The 19,212-nt window shown below is 35.1% G+C and overlaps 2 protein-coding genes across 2 annotated transcripts in view; both read right to left on the bottom strand.

Moving 5' to 3' along the window:
• The window catches only part of LOC141847518 (mitogen-activated protein kinase kinase kinase YODA-like), a 22,317-nt gene extending 4,982 nt beyond the window's left edge, over positions 1-17,335 (bottom strand). The window contains exons 1-7 of the mRNA XM_074735576.1: positions 16,968-17,335; positions 14,254-14,943; positions 13,439-14,164; positions 12,323-12,410; positions 12,164-12,226; positions 2,655-2,815; positions 2,503-2,578 (exon numbers count right to left, since the gene is read on the bottom strand). Of these exons, the coding sequence (XP_074591677.1) occupies positions 2,503-2,578; positions 2,655-2,815; positions 12,164-12,226; positions 12,323-12,410; positions 13,439-14,164; positions 14,254-14,789 (1,650 nt within the window). The 5' untranslated portion in view covers positions 14,790-14,943; positions 16,968-17,335. The remainder of the gene's footprint in view (positions 1-2,502; positions 2,579-2,654; positions 2,816-12,163; positions 12,227-12,322; positions 12,411-13,438; positions 14,165-14,253; positions 14,944-16,967) is intronic.
• LOC141847517 (transcription initiation factor IIB-like) overlaps positions 17,133-19,212 on the bottom strand; it is a 26,143-nt gene continuing 24,063 nt past the window's right edge. Inside the window, exon 9 of the mRNA XM_074735575.1 lies at positions 17,133-17,192. Within this exon, the coding sequence (XP_074591676.1) occupies positions 17,133-17,192 (60 nt within the window). The remainder of the gene's footprint in view (positions 17,193-19,212) is intronic.

Genomic DNA, 19,212 nt, shown 5'->3' with positions numbered 1-19,212 from the left:
ATCTATAGTATTATTTTACAAATATCATGTGTAAATTTTGTTTCTTTTCCTGATACTCTTCAGTCAGTTATCGAAGATGTATAACTTCTATCGTCGACCTTTAAGGCATGAATACAAATTGATTTTTGATCACCTTGATCTCCATTCCTAATCTTTAATTATCATTCTTTCCTAAAATTTCATAACATGCATCATTAGCTTAATGTCACTATAATTCACACAAATTTATACATCTCCTTAGTTTTAATACAAGGAACTAGAGTACTTATCTTTCACTAATCAAGCATTTCCTTCATTTTAATATCATGTTAAATAACTTCGTAAGTCATTCAATATGTTACTTCCATATCTTTGTTAGAATATCCAATACAACTGTTTTTTACATTTTGCATCCCATAAATATCAATTCTACTTTTGAAATTTAAATTCTCCAATAGAAATTTAAATTTATGTACTCCTTTAACCTACTTAAATTTTGGAAACAAAATTAGTCACCTAAGCCTTCAGTAAAAAGTTGATGAAAAATATACTTTACATCACTCTTTTATTTCCTCATCTTCCACCAATACCCTATTTGATTCATCTTTAATGCATCTTATTTAGGTGATATTCATTCTTTTCTTTTCTCTCACTTCAGTTATTTTATAAGTATCTCTTTCCCCTTCTTTTATGTCAAGTTGTCGATACAAGCGTTCGAAAGTTTTATTCTTGTCTTTGCTCACTATTTTTTTACTTCTTTCTTGACTATTATATACTTTTTATGTTTTATTTATTCTTACAAATACACAATAACTTATAGATTATTCATTTTCTATCACTTTCTCCTGTACTTTCCTATTTCACCACTAAGATTCTTTATTTGGTGGCGTGCATTCTCTTGACTCGCCGATTACACTTATGACTGTAATTTTTTTTTGTCATCATTTTAAGTCGTCATGTAATTCTCCTAAAATTTGAGGAGAATCAATACATTCACATTATTCTAAGGTTTAAAATTTCAATCAGATTCAAATTTCACAAGAGACCGCAATACTATTTTGGAACAATATCATTCTGTTTCAATTATGTATTAATAACTCCAAAAAGGAGGTGAAGGAGGAAGAGGAGTACGAGGTAGAGGAGGCAGGTGAGGCGGGTGAGGTAGAATAAGAGGAAGAAGAAGAAACGCATCAGAACTCAATTTTCTTCAACGAAATCCTCACGATGTCTTCGTGCTCACGAAAAAGGAACACAGACGTAATGTTATTGGGGCATCATTTACAGAGGAAGAGATGTACCAAAAGATCTTAAACCCTAGTTTGCTTTGACAGAGTGCTTCTCGTAGCCTCTAGCATCTCGCCACTTGCGAAGGAGGAAGGCAGAGAAGCAGTGTTGTCGGTGCATGGCTCATAAAGGAAGAAGGGTATTATAATCCTAGTGGTTTCGGCGGTGTGCTTCTCATAGTGACACAATGTTGACAGGGGATATCACACATTCTCATATATTAGTTGGCGAGCAAAATGAAAATTTTCACCTGTGTCGACTGACATACTATAAAACTATTTTCATAGGGCATGGGATGTACGAAACAAATTCAACTAGGTGAACTAGCATGGAGGACCATTAAATAATTTCAATTTCCATAGCATGTACAATAAATTCCAAACCTGAGAAAGATTGATACATATGAATCACACATAATACCCATAAGCTTAATCTTTAGAAGATTACCTTCCACTGACCTGCTCAGTAAATTGCCTCAGAAGTACTATTCTAATATTTAGTCTGGTAAATCATATGAATGCAACTAAGTGGCATCAATAGGGAATAAAAAAGCCTACAGGAACAACTCAAAGAGCTAAAACAGCACAGAAATTGTGAACATAAAGAAAGTGTACACAGTTAGTTTCATTAAAAAAACATGCAAGATATGTGAGATAAGCATGATAACATTTTGTCCAAATAGATTTTCCAAATCACATTATATAAATTATGAACTGTTAACATAAACAGTGTGTATACAGTTTCACTATAAAAGAACATGAAAGATGTGTGGGATGAGCATAACAACATTTCAAACAAACTGATTTTCAAGCACATATTGTGTTGGAATGATTAGTCACGTAATATGAATAAACATATACTATTCCTAGAACCTTAATCTTCGAAGATGTTTCTCTCCACTCACCCACTCAATATTTTATTCTAATATAGTATTCAAAATTTAGTCTCACAAATCATTTGGATAAAACTAAGTGGCACTAGTGAGTAAATTGCCAAAATACCACCCTAAAGGAACAACTTGTAGCTAAAAAACCTAGAAATTTTCAGTAAAAAAGAAGTATGATATATTTAATTTCACAAGAAAACCATGCAAGAATATTGAGATAGGAAAACTTTTCTCCCGAATACAGATTCTGTAGCCCATATTGCATTAGAAAGACTAGTCACAGTATGATCAGGGTACAACGATAAAAATGCCCAGAAAGTGTTTGCTTTATTTTAATAGAGATAAAAGCATACATGTTTTGCCATTCCAAAATCTGCCAGCTTAACACGGCCATTTGGATCTACCAATATATTTGCACCTTTAATGTCCCTGCAGAAAGAAATCCAGGTTTACACATCATTTCCTAAGAGTCGGATCACTCAAAAGAAATAATGCCTTGTAATACCTATGAACAGTATTTTTAGCATGTAAATATGCTAGTCCAGAAAGAATTTGCTGAGTATAGCTCCGAATTGCTGGCTCACCAAATTGGCCATAATCCTGAAGGAGTTTATGTATTGAACCGCCAGAAACATATTCGAGGTAAATGTAAAGTTTGTCATCAATCTGTTTGAAGAATATATATATATAAGAATCAAACCACAGATATATGACAAAGAAATATATTATTGCTTATTAGGAATAGTGGAGAGAAACACAAAATACTATACTCGAAGATAGTTATATCTTCAGGTCAAATACTATTTACACCCTAATACTATTGAGCTCAACAGTGAGCCATAGTATATTTCTTCGTCAATAGTGTAAAAGTAGGTTACCTTCATCTACATGTGAATATAACCTATGTAGATATATTAATTTGCCTTTCCCAATGAACTACAAACCAAGAGATAAGATATAAATATCATCAGGTCCATGGTGACTACCAAACTCCTAAACTGTATCTTTAGCAAGCAATTCAAAGTAGATCTAGGGGTTTATAAAGCTTCCTAAAAAAATAAATAATATACAAGTATTGTGTAGCTTCTTGGGGTAAGACTTTCTAGGTATCTTCAGGACAGAGACATTTGTGTCAAATCAATTGTCCTCCAAAGTGAAAGTAGTTTAGATATTTTTAGGCATGCAAGCATAGTCTTATTCACTATTCTTTAAAATTTAAAAGAAATTTGCAGAGTCAATATGTCTGCATGTTCAACCATAAAGTTCAGGTATCACTGAAAGCAACGAAAATTGATATCTCACTGAAAGATATGTTTAGCAAACATTTGGTTGTTAATGGTCAGATTAGAAATCATTTATATCTATCGACTAAACTAGTAGTATCAACAAGCCAAGCCACATGTGGCATCGCCTGCCCCATCACGGTATTAGTCGGTGCCAATAAATCGAACAAAACAAGTTAATCGAGAGCTCAGATCAGGTTGGGAAGCGGGGGCTTGACCTACAGGCCATGCTTGGCACAGCCCCGTGTCACGGTCTATGATCTCCAAGAGGTTCCATAGTGTTCCAAGCTGCATCTCTATTATTCTAGAATTTTCTAAAATACCCAAAAATTCTTCTCTAATCTTGTAGAATACTCTAAATAAGTGCAATATGAGAGTTTCTAGGATTCTCCATTAAAAATCCTTCAAAAATGTTCTAGAGACTTAATCTCTACTGTAGGATTCTTTAAATCTAGTTGTTCATACTTAGATTAAATAGTATAATCAGGTTAGCCCTCTTTATTTGTACATCACCTAATACCTTTCCTTCCCAAAGTTTTCTAAGTTCTTTGTTTGTTTGAGTTAGGCTTATTTAGTAGCATACAAGAAGAGCATCTAAGTGACACACAATGCTAGTATCTAAGAACTCAGCACATGACAAGTGGTATCATAGCCAAGTTATCGTCATGTCAAGAGTCACTGAGCAATCAAAGAATTGCAAGGAAGACAACTCCTAGCAATCAAAGAAAATCAAAGAATTGCAAGGAAGACAACTCCTAGCAATCAAAGAACTGCAAGGACAAGTCACGAGGCATTATCACTGTCTCTAATGCCCATCTAGCTAAGTTGGAGTTGGGCTTTGGTGACTTCTAGGAGAAGCAGCTTGACCCCAAGGCAATTCAGGAGGAAATACGTGGGAAACTACAAGGGGCTCTTAGTGCTACTCTAAATAAGTTGCTTAAGTGAGACTATGCTTTAGAAGCCATGATTGAAGCATTGTGGTTTCAAGTGAGTGAACTCAAGGGTGAGCTTAGAACATGTCGGGCTAACATGGAACAAGGAGAGACCATTGCCCAAACACAAGGGTGGACATGCCAAAGCCGATGGTCTATGTCAGGAAGTGAGTTGTCAAAGACATTGATAACTTCCTTTGTGGCATTGAGAAATACTTCAAGCACATGGTGGTTGGATGACCCCACTAAGGTACGCACAACAATAATGTATATAAGTGTTGCAATGACATGGTAGAGGCAACGGTGCGATGATGTAAGGCATGGGGGCACCAACATCAATACTTAGAGGGACTTTGTGACGAAGGTCCGAAACAATAGTTCTACCCAGAGTATGCCGAGGATGAGGCATGACAAAGTTACATCGCCTCACCATAAGGGGGAAGTATGCACTGCCAAGAGTTTCAAGAGCCACTGATTAAAGAGCCTGAAATGAGTGGCAAAGATGCCTTATTCGCCTTCATGGACAAGCTGAAGGGGTGGGCTAAAATAGAGTTGCAACATAGGAGAGTGAAAACTCTTTCTCAAACCATTGTCGCCACCAAATCACTCATCAAGTTCAAGAAAGTCGACTTCTTAAAATTCAACAACCAATCTAGGATAGAATCAAATATCTAATGAGGATAGTTCCAAAAAGTCACACTTCAAGGGCAATCTTTCTTAAAAAAAATTGGCAAACAAAGCATTAAGTGCTTCCCTTGTGAGGGACCACATTGGGCAAGGGAGTGCCCAAAACGATGTAAACTTTCAACCATCATTTAAAAAGAAGAAGCGCATGGGAATAAGACATTACAATTGGGGGCTCTCTGCCAATTGAGTGTCATAAAAATTGAAGCCTTTGACCAACACAAAGGAATGATATTTGTGGAAGCTGAAGTATTAGGACATAGACTCATTACCTTAGTTGACACTGGGCCATCTGAGATATTCCTCCCCAAGGATGTAGCAGACAAATTAAGCCTAAAACCACACAAAGAGGGGATGCTTGCAAACGATTAATTCAAAACAAGTCACAATCATTGTGTGGTGTCAAGGTAAGGAGACTTAGTCTTATGCACGATTATGAAATGGTTATTGGAGTTTCCTTCTTAGACTGCTCGACCCAAAACATCAATGTGTAGTGCCAATCAAGTGAGAGGTTGGCCCTGCTATAAAGTTAGCATGCAACTTACAAAGGGATTGCAGAAGAGTGATGTTACCTTTGTGGCTACACTCAAAACTCATGAAATGGACCAAGCAATACCTCATTCCCCAAGAGGTGTGCAGTGCAGAAGAATTTAAGGACATCATGCTTCTAGAATTACCCAAGAAACTACCCTCAAAGCATGAAGTGGAACACACCATTGAAGTCATTCCAAAAGCTAAGCCACTAACCCAAGCTCCATATCGAATGTCACCCCCCAAAACTTAAAGAAATGCGAAGGCAATTGAAAGAATTGTTGGATGGAAGCTTCATCCAAGCATCCAAGGCATCCTACGGAACATCAGCATTACTCCAAAGGAAATCTGATGGATCACTTCATAGACTAGAGACTCTTAACAAGTTAAAAGTCAAGAACAAATACCCTATCCCACTCATTGCAAACTTGTTTAATCAACTTAGCACTGGAACTTACTTCTCAGAACTGGACTTGAGGTCAGGATATTGCAAGTGTGGATAATTGAGGAGTACATTGTGAAAACAGCATGTAGTACCTGCTATGGTTCTTTCAAATTCTTAGTGATGCCCTTTAGCCTCACCAATGCCCTCACAACTTTCTGCACACTTATGAACAAGGTACTCCAACCTTTCTTAGACAAGTTTGTAGTTGTATACCTCGATGATATTGTTAAATATAGTCGCACGCTCAAAGAACATGTACATCATCTGACTCTAGTCCTAAAGGTATTTTAGTCAATGGACTATATGTGAAGGAAAAGTGTGCATTCACACAATTATAGGTATCATTTTGGGGGCATAATAATGGGCAAGGTTGCATTTGCAAGAATGAAAGCAAAGTGCGAGCCATCTGACAATAAGAGCCCAAAAAATCACTAAGTTGTGGTCTTTCTTGGGGCTAACTAACTTCTATCGACACTTTATAAAAAATTATTCTCATATTACTACTCCTTTACCTGACTTATTAAAGAAGGGCAAAGTTTGGGATGGGGATAAGCCTTCAAAAACTTAAAGAATGCTATGACAAAGGAATTTAGTCCTCACACTACTAGTTTATGCCAAACCATTTAAAGTGCAAACCGATGCATCGCACTAACCCATTGGCAGAGTACTCATTCAAGAGGGGCATCCTATAGCTTTTGAGAGTCGAAAGCTAAATGAAACCAAAAGAAGGATATGACAGTTGTAGTCCATTGTTTGCATCTTTGAAGGCATTATTTATGTGGGTCAAAATTTGTGATCATCGGATAATGTAGCCATGAGCTATTTCAAACTCAAAAGAAATTATCACCCAAGCAAGCAAGATGGCAGTATTTCCTTGTCGAATTTAATTATGATATCCAGTACAACCCACCAGGACAGGTTAACTTAGTAGCAAATGCACTATGTAGAAGGTTGAACTTGTTGTTATATCACATGCTCAAGGAACTCTAGTGGATCGCATCAACCAGGAAATGAGTCATGACCCTCAAGCTACAACCATCCTAGCCAAAGGCAGTAGTCACATACACATGCCCACTCATGCGGGATTGCGACAAGAAATACTCAAAGGTTGTCACCACTCCATGTGTGCGAGGCACACTCTCACTCTTGGAAAAGCACTACTGTTGGCCACATCAATAGGAAGATGTGGAGTCTTTTGTAAAGGCATGTCTTGTGTGCCAACAAGATAAAGGAGAACCATATGCACCAAGGGGACTTCTCCAACCACTGCCCATTCTCAATCACCCTTGACAAAGCGTCTCAATAGACTTCATAATTGGGCTTCCTCCATCAGATGGGTGCGGGAGTATTATTGTCCTGTTAGATAGGTTTTCAAAGTATGAAACTTTCAACCCAACAACAAAGAATTGCACAGTCAAGACTCTCACTTTACAACACATTTTGAACTGAAATATAAAGCTCCTTAGATCAAAATTGAGTTTCTCTACAAGTATGCACCACCAGACAAATGGACAATCGGGCAAATATCTTACGCGAGGCATACCTTCGGCACTTCATAAGCATCAACCAATGAGATTGGGTAGAAGACTAGGTCATTCTAGTTTCATGTCCTTGCATCAAATGCACAACAAAAGTATGGTGATTGACATGCCTTTGACTAGTCAAGATGAAATTGTTTGTGATATTTGTTAATTTGGAAGGAAAGGCAGAAGTCTTTTCCTATTGGTCAAGCTCAAAGAGCTACTAGAAAATTACAATTGGTGCATACTGTTATTTGTACTCCTATGAAATTGAATCCTTTAAATGGCAGCAAGTATTTTTGGATTTTCATTATTGTCTGTACAAGATTTTGTTGGGTTTATTTCATGAAAAATAAGCCAGATGTATTAGATAACTTTGTCAAATTCAAAGCACAGGTAGAAAATGAAAGTGGCATGAAGATAAAGATATTAAAATTTGATGATAATGCTGAGTCTACTTCTTGCAAGTTTCAACGGTTCTTAAAGCAATCTGGTATCATCATCAATCAGTCATGCCTTACACACCACTACAGAATGGTGTTGTGAAAGAAAGAACAGAACTATTTTGAAAATGTCTAGATGCTTTTTGTTTGAGAAAAAAATATCAAACAAGTTCTGAGCAGAAGCAGTAATTGTCTACTTGCAAAGTAGGTCCCTTGCTGCAACATTAGATGATGACAAGACCCCTTTTGAGGTTTGGAAAGGATTGAAGCCATCCATTGATCATTTGAAGGTATTTAACAGTATATGTTATGTTTGTCCCTGAGGCTAAGAGGGACAAGCTAGATCACATATCAGAATTTGGTACTTTTATAAGCTATGCTCACCATTTAAAAGGATAGAGGATTTTTAATTTGCATACTAAGAAAATTGATGTAGCCAGGAGTGTAAGATTTAATGAAGGTGAGTTTGGGATTAGGAAAAATCTCAAGTTGTAGTTTGTGATTAAGTAGCAGTCTTGGTAGATGATTCTGATTTTGAACCTGTTGAACCTGCTTCGGGGGAAGAAAATATACATGACAATGTTGATCATGTTCCAATTAGAGGTACTAGATCATTGACAGATATTTGTGAAAGGTGTAATCTTTCTACAAAGCCCTCCAAGTTATTTTAATGTTGTAGGTTCTGAAGAGTGCCAGGCAGCAATGGAGGAGCTTAGAATGATTGAGAAAAAATAGTACTTTGTTATGGGTTGAAAGGCCTGAAACAAAAAATGTTATTGTTATTAAATTGGGCTTTAGAGTCAAAATCAACTCAGATGCACCATTAACAAATATAAATCCAAACTTGTTGCTAAAGGTTACTCTCAAATGCAAGGAATTGAATATACAGAAACATTTGCATCTGTGACTAGATCAAACACAATCAGGCTGATTTTGACACTTACAGCACACAAAGCATGGTCGGTATATGAGATGGATGTTAAATCTTTCTTAATGGTGATCTGAATGAAGAAATTTATGTTGAGTAACCAGATGGCATTGACAAAGAAGGTGCAGAAAGCAAAGTTTTATCTTTTGAAGAAAGTTTTATATGGTCTAAACCAGACAACTAGAGCATGGGGCAACAAGATTTGTAATCACTTGCTTAGTTTGAGATTTGAAAACGAGCATTAGTGAAGCAATTCTCTATTTGAAGAAGAAATGAGGGTGGGTTGTTATTGTTACCCCTTATGCAGATGGTATTTTAGTAATAGGTAATAACGAGACTACTTGAACCAGTATAAAGCTGAAATGACGAAATTTGTTTGGCATGACTGATCTTGGAATCATGTCTTATTTGATGGGAATGGAGTAACATCAATCCAGATAGGAAATTTTTATCTGACAAAAGATGCATACTGCTGATCTTCTTGAGAGATTTTTTTTTGTAAAATTGCAGGGCAGTCTCCACACCTATTTCATCATGTAAGAAATTTAAACTTGATGATGAGACTAGTTTGATTGATTTTTGTGTTTACAAAAGTATGGTAGGTAGTTTATTATGTCTATTTGACAATAGATCAGATATTCTATAATTTGTTAATTTGATGTCAACATTTATGTGTGTTCCAACAGTCACATTTCAGAAATGAAAAGAAATTTGAGGTATTTGAGAGAGACTGTTGGTTTAGGAGTGATATACCCAAGGAAAGAGAATGTGAAACTAACAGGTTTCACAGACACTAACTATGCTAGTTCAGAAGACGACTTGATGAATACATCAAGTTATTGCTTTATTTTGAATTTTGGAACTATTTGTTGGAGTTCAAAATGTCAGTGTTAGCCCTTAGAGTCAATTATGAAATGATTGACAAGAGAACTTTTGTATCATATTTTATTAATAAAAAATAAAGTTTAATTGACCTGCCATGAGAATGTTTTATGGATCATTATATGAGTGTCGTAAACATTCTCATAGTGACTATTAATATAAATAGTCTTTAGATCTGAAGTCACTATGATTCCCAACATAAGGAGTTGTGTAATTTAGTATCGACAAATGTCACTTGTAACAAAGTGGACTATAAAGTCAATCACTGGGTATGCAATTAGTTATGCGGAGGGATATAAATGATGTAGATGGAATCTATCCCTTCTATATGACGGAAATGATATCTATGGGCCCCTTGATTAAGTAGAACTACTAAAATGCATGGTCATGTTCAAATAAGTCAATATGAGATATTGAACTTATTTGGTTAAGTGAGTCTACTTGGATATCAAGAAATACAAAGATTGATAAGGGAATGACACGGTCTATGCCTCATGAATCAATCTAGATATCAAGAATAGATGGACCAAATTATACAAGATAATAGATACAGAAAGGTTAGGTCGAATCTCGATATTCTCATCACTTGAATAGCAATAATGCATTGCTAGATGTCACTCATTGCTTATGTATCTAAAATATTATTTTAGATACATTGCCAACGTTATGAAAACTTATTGGGTCACACACAAAGAACATGTTGATTTTGAGATGAATTTATTTTAGTTTGACTAAAATATGATGGACCCTATGATTATAGGGTTAAGTCTAATCCGAGTTAAACTCAAATAAATTCAACTATTGGATTATTGAATTAAATCTTACCCGAATTAGACTCATTGGATTAGACTCAACCACTAAAAGGATTAATGCCCATTAATAAAGATTAATGGAGCATTAATGAAAAAGAGAGCAAAAGGTAAAAACTTTTTGTATTCATTGGATGACCTTTTATATTCATTGGATGACCTTTTGTATTCATTAGATGAGTACAAAAGATATTTTTGATGCATTTTCGTGGATGATCATTCTTTATAGTCTCCTTTTCTTCTCTTAGCCGAACCATCTAAGTTGCTAGCACAACGAAGGTGGTTCTTCTCCGAAAGCTAAATTCGTGGGATGAACGAAAGACGTGTTCATGTGGATACCGAAAAGGCTCGGCCATTCTAATCGTGCTGAGATTTGCCGAATCAAAGTTGCTACCGAGATTGTTACGTTCACGTAACAAAGGTGATAACTAGATAACAAACATGTATACTGTATTCACATGAATCTCTGGAGGGATCGATTTTTTCACTGCGTTTATTTTTTATTTTTCGCATAAAATTACTACACAGAAGCAGGAAATTCTTGCTTATTCTACTAAATATGTTGAATATACTTGCTTATTCTACTAAATATGTTGAATATACTTGCTTATTCTACAAAATAGGCTGAATAATGTTGCAACTACCGCTACTGATCATGCTATTTGGTTCAAGAAATTGCTAGCTAATCTGAGATAAGAACAATCAGAAGCTATTTAGCTCTTTTGTGACCATGAAATTGCTATTGTTTTAGCTAAGAATCCTATCTTTCACACAAGGACAAAGAAAATCATGCTTAAGTATCATATTATGAGACTTGAAGAGAAAGATGGTGAGATTGTGTTGAAGAAAATATTTCTGAGGAAAATCTTGTTGATATATTCACCAAAGGCTTGCAGAAGGCAAGGTTTGGATACTTGAAAGAAAGACTTGTAATGTGCAGCATCGTTGCCAAGGAGGAGTGGCAAAATTATGACAACAATGATGCATAAATTTAAGGGTTTATATCATTTAATACTACAGTAGTCTAATGTCGATTTTTCTTAGCAGTTGATAGTTACTAGAATTGGGAGGTAGTTTCTTTAACTACCCAAACTTTCTATACTCTTCAATGAATTGGCTGATAGTTTGGTTGATTTTTTTTTTTTTTTTTTGCTTCTGTTCTTCTTATTCTTCATAAAGTTTGACAATAATTATAATAACCTAATGACTCTACGACATGAATCCTTATTAACTTCTCATCATTTGTACCAGTTCTAAATGGCCGTAGAGGGACAGACCTACTAGGCTGATATTTGATCAATGTTTATACAATAGGCTTTTTTACTAAGTCTCCCGGTCAAGCTTATAAAGAGCCTTAGGAGAATGTAAAATGCAAAACAAACAAGAAATGATGGGAAACTACCACAATGGAGATAATGTCTTGTAATGATGTACCAAGAAAATTTATCACTACAAGCAATCATCAGTAATCAACTAGAAAATTTATCACTACAAGCAATCATCAGTAATCAACTAAGTAATAGAATCCCATTGTGTATTTAAGAAAGCAAGCAATACCATCTCACTACCATAATACTGCACTATATTTGGATGCTGCAACCGACTCAGAAGAGATATTTCCTGTCAAAAGAAAACGACACAAAAGAGATGGTTGAAAATGAAAGAATAATAGACACACTGGGAGGATGGGAATTTTAATATAAAAAAGGTGTTCACCTGCCCTAAGTGTTTTGCGCTTTCCTTTGACTTGGCATCATCCATGAAGAGGGTAACCTCCTTCATTGCGCACATTTCACCACTCTCACTATAAACAGTGACATAAAAAATAAAAAACATGGAAAGTAAAACATGCCCATAGAAGTCTGAGGAATCAGTAAAATTCGTATACAAGGTAAAGATAGAAAACCAACAAAAATTTTAGGATGTTTGAGAAATTATGAGGATTTACAAAATGAAACTATTTTTTACCATGAAATAATTCCAAGGTGTTTCCATTGGCTCTACAAGTTCAAACTTACATGCAAAGTTATCCTTCATCAAACTAGTGGTTGATATTCATGAATGATCACCAAACACAAATATAAAGGTTTCCCTCAGTTTCAAGGTTGTCTGACCTTAACCCATATCCCTGACCCTAGTAGTAGTACTCCCCTTTGACTCAAATAGACTACTTGATTAGGATAGACTTGCTTTAAGAAGGTAATGGCTACGCTCCTTCCATATTCAATTCCATTACATCCTCTGATATGGGGTTACCAATAGATTTGCAAGGACAATTATATGAGCATCAGATTGTGAATGCATGTGGAAGTGTTTATTTAATAGACATGGGAAGAAATAGACTAAAAGGGGCAGTAAATGATGCTCATCTCTCAACGTTTATCTAGGACAGAAGTACGCTAATCTGTAATTGACAATAGAGGAATTAGCTTCTCACATAGATCTCTGAGCCTATTGAATACTAGATGTCTATGATCTCAAACCAAATTGTTCGCTAAAAGTTATTGCCAAAAATGTTGCTAATGTAGTCTAAAACTTGACCTCGGCTGAGAAAATATGTTGTATTTCAAACTAAGATCTAACTTTGAAGTTCCTTAATAATGACTGATTAATGGTACCTGTATGCAAGTAAACAGTTTAACTTCAATCCAAATTCAATAATAATATAGCTCAAATATAAAAAATGTCAACCAAATAATCATCCATCAGCAAGTATCGTATTAAAGAACTTTTTTACAAGCTTAATCATGGATGATGGCAGGTCTAATCAGAAGAATTTTAATAAGGTACAAGAAGTCAAAACTTATACCTTAGTTAATAGAAGGATATTACCTGTTAAAACCAGCATAAACATGTCCAAATGTACCACAACCAATCAATTTTCCCTTCTTCCACCGTGATCCTGGACTTGTAGGATTTTCTGTTTTTCCAGGACTACGAGCTATTGGCGTAGTAACAGCTGAATTACTTGGAGAGAAAGGAGAATTGCGAGAAACATTTATTGGTGGGAGAGGCAGTCTATGACGTTGTTTCTTTCCATCATCATTTCGACCTGTAGGTGATTCTGGTGCAGTTCCTCCTGCCCGTGGATGAAGTGGAGAGACAGTTCCACTATGTATCCTAGAACTCGGACCGGGACTTGTCATTCTTGGGCTAGGTATGGGAGAACATTCTGGACTACCTCTACTATGTTGCCAAAACTGCCCCAGCATATCTACACCCACAGAATTATGCCCAGATGTCTGCCCTGAGCCTGGGCTTGAGCACTGGCCAGATCCATTGAATGTTACATCATTAACAGTCTTTGTTGGTAAATATGATGATATTGGAACCAGATCAGGGCATAAAACCCTCATAGGACTTCTTGAAGGACTTGACATAGAACTATCTGGGGCACTTCCTATAGCACTGTTATGAGAAATTTGCAAATTAGACCGACAACTATTTGGAACACCCCACATGGGTGAAGATGTTTGGTTTCCAAATATAAAATTTGTTGGCTTAGTGATCTCTCTTGGGCACTTTTTCCTTGCAGAAAACTGATCCTTTTGCAGCAAACTTCAAAAAGATAAGCAACATTAGGTTGCATAGAAGTTGAAATAACATTAGCTAAAATTGAAAATCAAAATGCAGATGTAATACCACACCTGAAATGATTAACTACAATAGTTTTGTTGGAATTTTCAAGGTCATTGCCTACAGGACTTTGAAGTTGAGAATCGCATCGATCATCGCTATCAATCGAGCAATTACTAGAAGCTGAAGCAGTAGCCAATTCTCCATCAAAATCATCAAGTCCTTTTGGAATGCGATGAGGCTTTGGAAGTGGCAAACACAATGGTGGTTTTCCACGTTTTTCCAAGATTGGTCTTGGATTATGAACTTCAGAGGGTGTGCGAGTAATGCCTGACTTTATATCTGGAAGAGGAAGTGGTAGGGCATTTGGCCTACCAGCAAAACTTTGACAACGAGACACTTGTGAAGAGGGTGATGTAGATTGTGATTTTGAACTGGATCTGCAGTTTTTCTCTGAAATTGCATGGCTGCTATGCTGTTTAATCCTTCTTGAGCCTTCTTTATGCTCAGCTGGACTTATAAAACGATGCAATGTATCAATGAAATTTTCTTTCACGGTCTTCTTTTTTGCATCTTTAGATGAAAATTTCCCCCACAACGTAGGCATTTTGATTGAAATTCCTCGTTTGCTTGAGGATTACAAAATAGAAGCCACTATAGCAGAAAATTCCAAGTCATTAGCAGGTGGTTGGCTTGCCTCAAATAAAAGCCTCAATCTAATTGGTAGAATTCAGAAGAAATGGGCTTCTAGTTGAAGGAGGCTGGCAAGAGAAGTTTACTCGGAGATCAATACTAACTTTAAATAGAATCAACAACATCAACTACTACAATAATAAGTCTATGCCCCATTTAAACAAAAAATGAAATTTCAATACTGGAAACTTATAACCAAGTAAGAAAAACAAGAATTGCATTTGAAAAAGCTGCGTCCAGGTTGACAAGGACACTGTTCTTTAGCCATTTCAGGCATACAGACACATGAATTGGATTCTAGATTCATTGGTAAGTTGTGCCAAACAGACAGTATGGGAAGATAGCTTTAATATCAAAACAAACTAAAAGAGAAATTACAAGAAAATGAAAGAGAAACTTTAGGAAAAGCTTACCTGCTCCAATGAAATATGTGTTAGTGACCACAACAGCCTAGGTAGAATGATACTCCCAGGACAACCCGACCCAACTGTGCAACCCACAATGTGGAGATGAATCCAAAAGGAATCAGAACAAATCAAGTAGGATTATCATAGCTAATCACGTATGAGGATCAAAGTGAATCAAGTAGGACATTAAGAATAATATCCCATCTTTAACACTGCCGTATCTTCAGTTTGCATCGAGCATGGATGATGACCGTTAGACACTAAATGTTTTCAAATTACTGAACCTAGATCAAATAGCACACTTGGCCTAGAATGATCTACAAGCTTAGGGATGACGAGATATCTATGACATGTCCATGGACCCTGAATTATCACCAATGTTGATCAAATGATCTGTATGGTTCACAGATGATCGGCACATATGATAGGATGACAGGATAACAAAAGGAATTTTCAGATGATGCATGCAGTGGATATAGACTAATGCTTTAATTTAACAAAGAGCAATGATGGTGATGCAGATTGTAGTGACCTAGGGAGTCTCCAACGTGGCAATGCCAACTGCAAGGGAAACAGGATACAGGACCATGCATGGCACGAGTGATGATAAGGGATACAAGATCATGCATGGCAAGGATAGCCTCGGGCTCAATGCTAGCAACCAGTGGTTTTGTGATGGAAGAGGGCACGAAAGCGAATGTTGAAGAAGCCTAAGTGGGAGGTTGTAATGGTGTCAAAAGGGAAGGGAGCTGGTGTTGATGACCTCCTCTCGATGTCAATCTCTTGATTAAAAATTTGATGAGAGTCAGTAAATAACTATTGTATTTGATATGTTATGATGATGATATATCATTCTTCTTTTATATAGATGATAACATAATTATATGATTAGTAATTAACATAAATGGATAATATAGGGATGGTATTGTATTACAGCAAATCATCAAAAAAATATGAGGTTGATCAGGAAACAATTGGAGACAAATCCAGTAGCGATCACATAGAATCAGGTAGTAGGATTGGAGCGAATGGAGTAGAAGATTAATAATAATCTTCTTTCTTTCACAGCATTCACCTCCATCAAATTAGTAGGGTTGGAGAGAATGGAGTAGAAGATTAATAATAATCTTCTTTCTTTTACAGCACTCACCTCCAGCAAATTAGTAGGGTTGGAGAGAATGGAGTAGAAGATAAATAATAATCTTCTTTCTTTTGCAGAGTTCACCTCCATCAAATTAGTTAACTAGAGAAGAGGATGCTTGTTCCTTAAGCAACAGTAAAAAAAATTTATCCAAATGACTTACAGTAACAGACAAACCTGAATCCAATATTGAAAATATTTACATGAACGCCAAAGATGGGAAGAATAACACTCAAATTAAGGAATTTCACAAAAGAGCTCACAAAAACTAATATAATGTATGATGCAAAGATTTAAAGTAAGGTTAAAAATCGGCAACAAGAAAAAATCAGTGAAATCAGTATCTATAACGAAAATGTAAAATCAACAATCTTACCCTAAATTCAGGATCAGTGAGTTAGATAGCTGCAATTTAAATACTACAACAATTATATTAGTTCATTACGAAACCAAAGCACAACTTTCAAACCCCTACAAGATCTAAAAGCTCAGTTTTCCACTAGAATCAAGAAACCCCGAAAACCCAAAACACCGAGATTCTCACCACAAAAGAATTCTCTTACTCCGGTAGCTGAACGGATCCAGTTCGAACGAGATCCTCTCACATTTATCCAGTCTAGATATTTTATACGAAGAAGCCGGAGCTTTTGTACTTTCAATGAAACAATTCCGCCGAGGATTCGTTGCTCACTTCTCCCTCGATCCTCACTCACTCTCTAAGCTCGAGCTCACGCTGGATAGGAACCAGCGTCGGAGGGCACTGGAAACCCTAACAAAGGACCAGAGATCGCACCAAGGAAAGAAGAGGAGAACCAGAATCGGACGACGAGAGCGGCGACGGAGAGGAATCGATATCAAAAAGCAAGGCGATGAAACGCCGAAAAGGGGGTTGCACTTTGCAGTGGTAGCTCCTCCTCTCACTAAAAGCTAACAATAATAATGACGCGTCTAATTTGAGATTTGAAAAATCATTTAAGTTGCGCACAACTCATTAATGAGTTTCGATCCAACTTTTATTCAATAATTTTTTATATATTTTTTTCATCGTAAAAAAAAACTCTGATCTCTATTAATTTTTTTAAAAAAATAAATAATTCAATTTTTTTACTTTTTACACCGATCATATTTAGATTTTAGACGTCTCTAGGAAAATATTTAGATCAAGACCTCTCTTATTTATTTGGGATGGCACTAATAATTTTCTTATACTTTTCTTCTCATTTTGTCTATATTAAAATTTTAAAATATTTAAATCATTAATAAATTTTAATCAAAATTCATCATAAATCTAGATAAGTTCAATTTAATCCAAATCTTATCCAATATATTCCTTTTATTCAAAATTCATCATAAACCTAGATAAGTTCAATTTAATCCAAATCTTATCCAATATATTCTTTTTATTCTCACGAGTCTTATCATGTCAAAAAAAATTTGATTCATAACCTCTATCAATTTTATAAAAAAATATTTTAAAATTTTAATCTTCTTTACATTTAACACGGTAACCAAAACATTTTGGATTTACTCTAAAATAACACTCTTCTAATCATGGCGTGTTAAAGTTTCAAAATTTTAACCTAGATAAGTCAATTTAAATTCAAAGTTTATCCAACAGATTTCTTTCACTTTCTTGAATTTCACTAAAACTCTTGATTCATTGTCCTTATTAATTTAGAAAAATTATTTAAAAAATTAAATCTTCTTTACTTTTGATAGAGTATCATATCTAGACATAGATATTTTTATTTATAATAAAACAACATCAATAATTCTCTTATACTCTCTTGATCTTGTTCATACTAAAATGTCAGGATTTAAAAAGTATTTAAGTTATTAATAAGTTTTAATTAAAACTCATTAATATGGATCAAAAATAAAAGAAGACTACATTTTTTTGAAGACCAAAAATCAAAAGGGTACTCATCATTTGCATTTTCTTCAAATGGGCATCCCATTTCAATTTAAGTCAAATGGGCACTCCATTTAACATGAACTATCCAAAATACTCTTATATTATATGATTATTCAACTATGTAAAAGCGAACAACTAGCTTCTACAACAGTAACTTTATATCATTTTGATTTTGCTTCTCTAAGTGATGACCTAGTTAACATACTATTTCAATAAGCAAAACAAACAATGTGGATTTCATAACACTCACTATATTTTAAATGAATATTATTTAATCATGATCGATTATGTAAAAGATAGCATGCAACTTCTACAACATACAAAAGTTAGTTGAAACTTAGTTACTAGCTTCTACCACATATATAAGTTAGTTGCTAACTTCTACAGTAGTAACTATATATCATTTTAATTTTATTTTTTTGAGTGGTAATTTGATTAAAATAATATTTTAATGAGTAAAACAAATAATAGAAATTCTGTGACACTCATAATATTTTAAATGAAAAATCTAATTATGATCGAGCATGTAAAAGCTAGCATGTAGCTGTTACAAAAGAGTAACAGTAAAGGTAATTCAAGTAGTTCATGTTAGATGGGATGCTCATTTGACTTTAATTGAAAATTGAGTGTTCATATGATTTTAATTGAAAATGGGGCATCATCTTGATTTTTATCCTTTTTAAAATAATTTCTCTAAATCAATAGAGGGCATGAGTTTAGAGTTTTAGGGAATGGTGAGACTCAAGAGCATAGAAAGAATCTATTAAACTAGATTTAGACAAAATTTGACTTATTAAAGTTCATCAATGAGTTTGAGTCCAAACTCATTAATAGCATAAATACTTCTAAAATCTTGTCATTTGAGTCTGGACAA

This window comes from Curcuma longa, chromosome 16, assembly GCF_044706935.1.
Source record: "Curcuma longa cultivar G26 ecotype Majalengka, Jawa Barat chromosome 16, ITB_CL_G26_1.1, whole genome shotgun sequence".
In the NCBI taxonomy this organism is placed as follows: domain Eukaryota; kingdom Viridiplantae; phylum Streptophyta; class Magnoliopsida; order Zingiberales; family Zingiberaceae; genus Curcuma; species Curcuma longa.
Note: the sequence above shows the minus strand (reverse complement) of the source record. Positions and strands in the feature narration are given on the sequence as shown.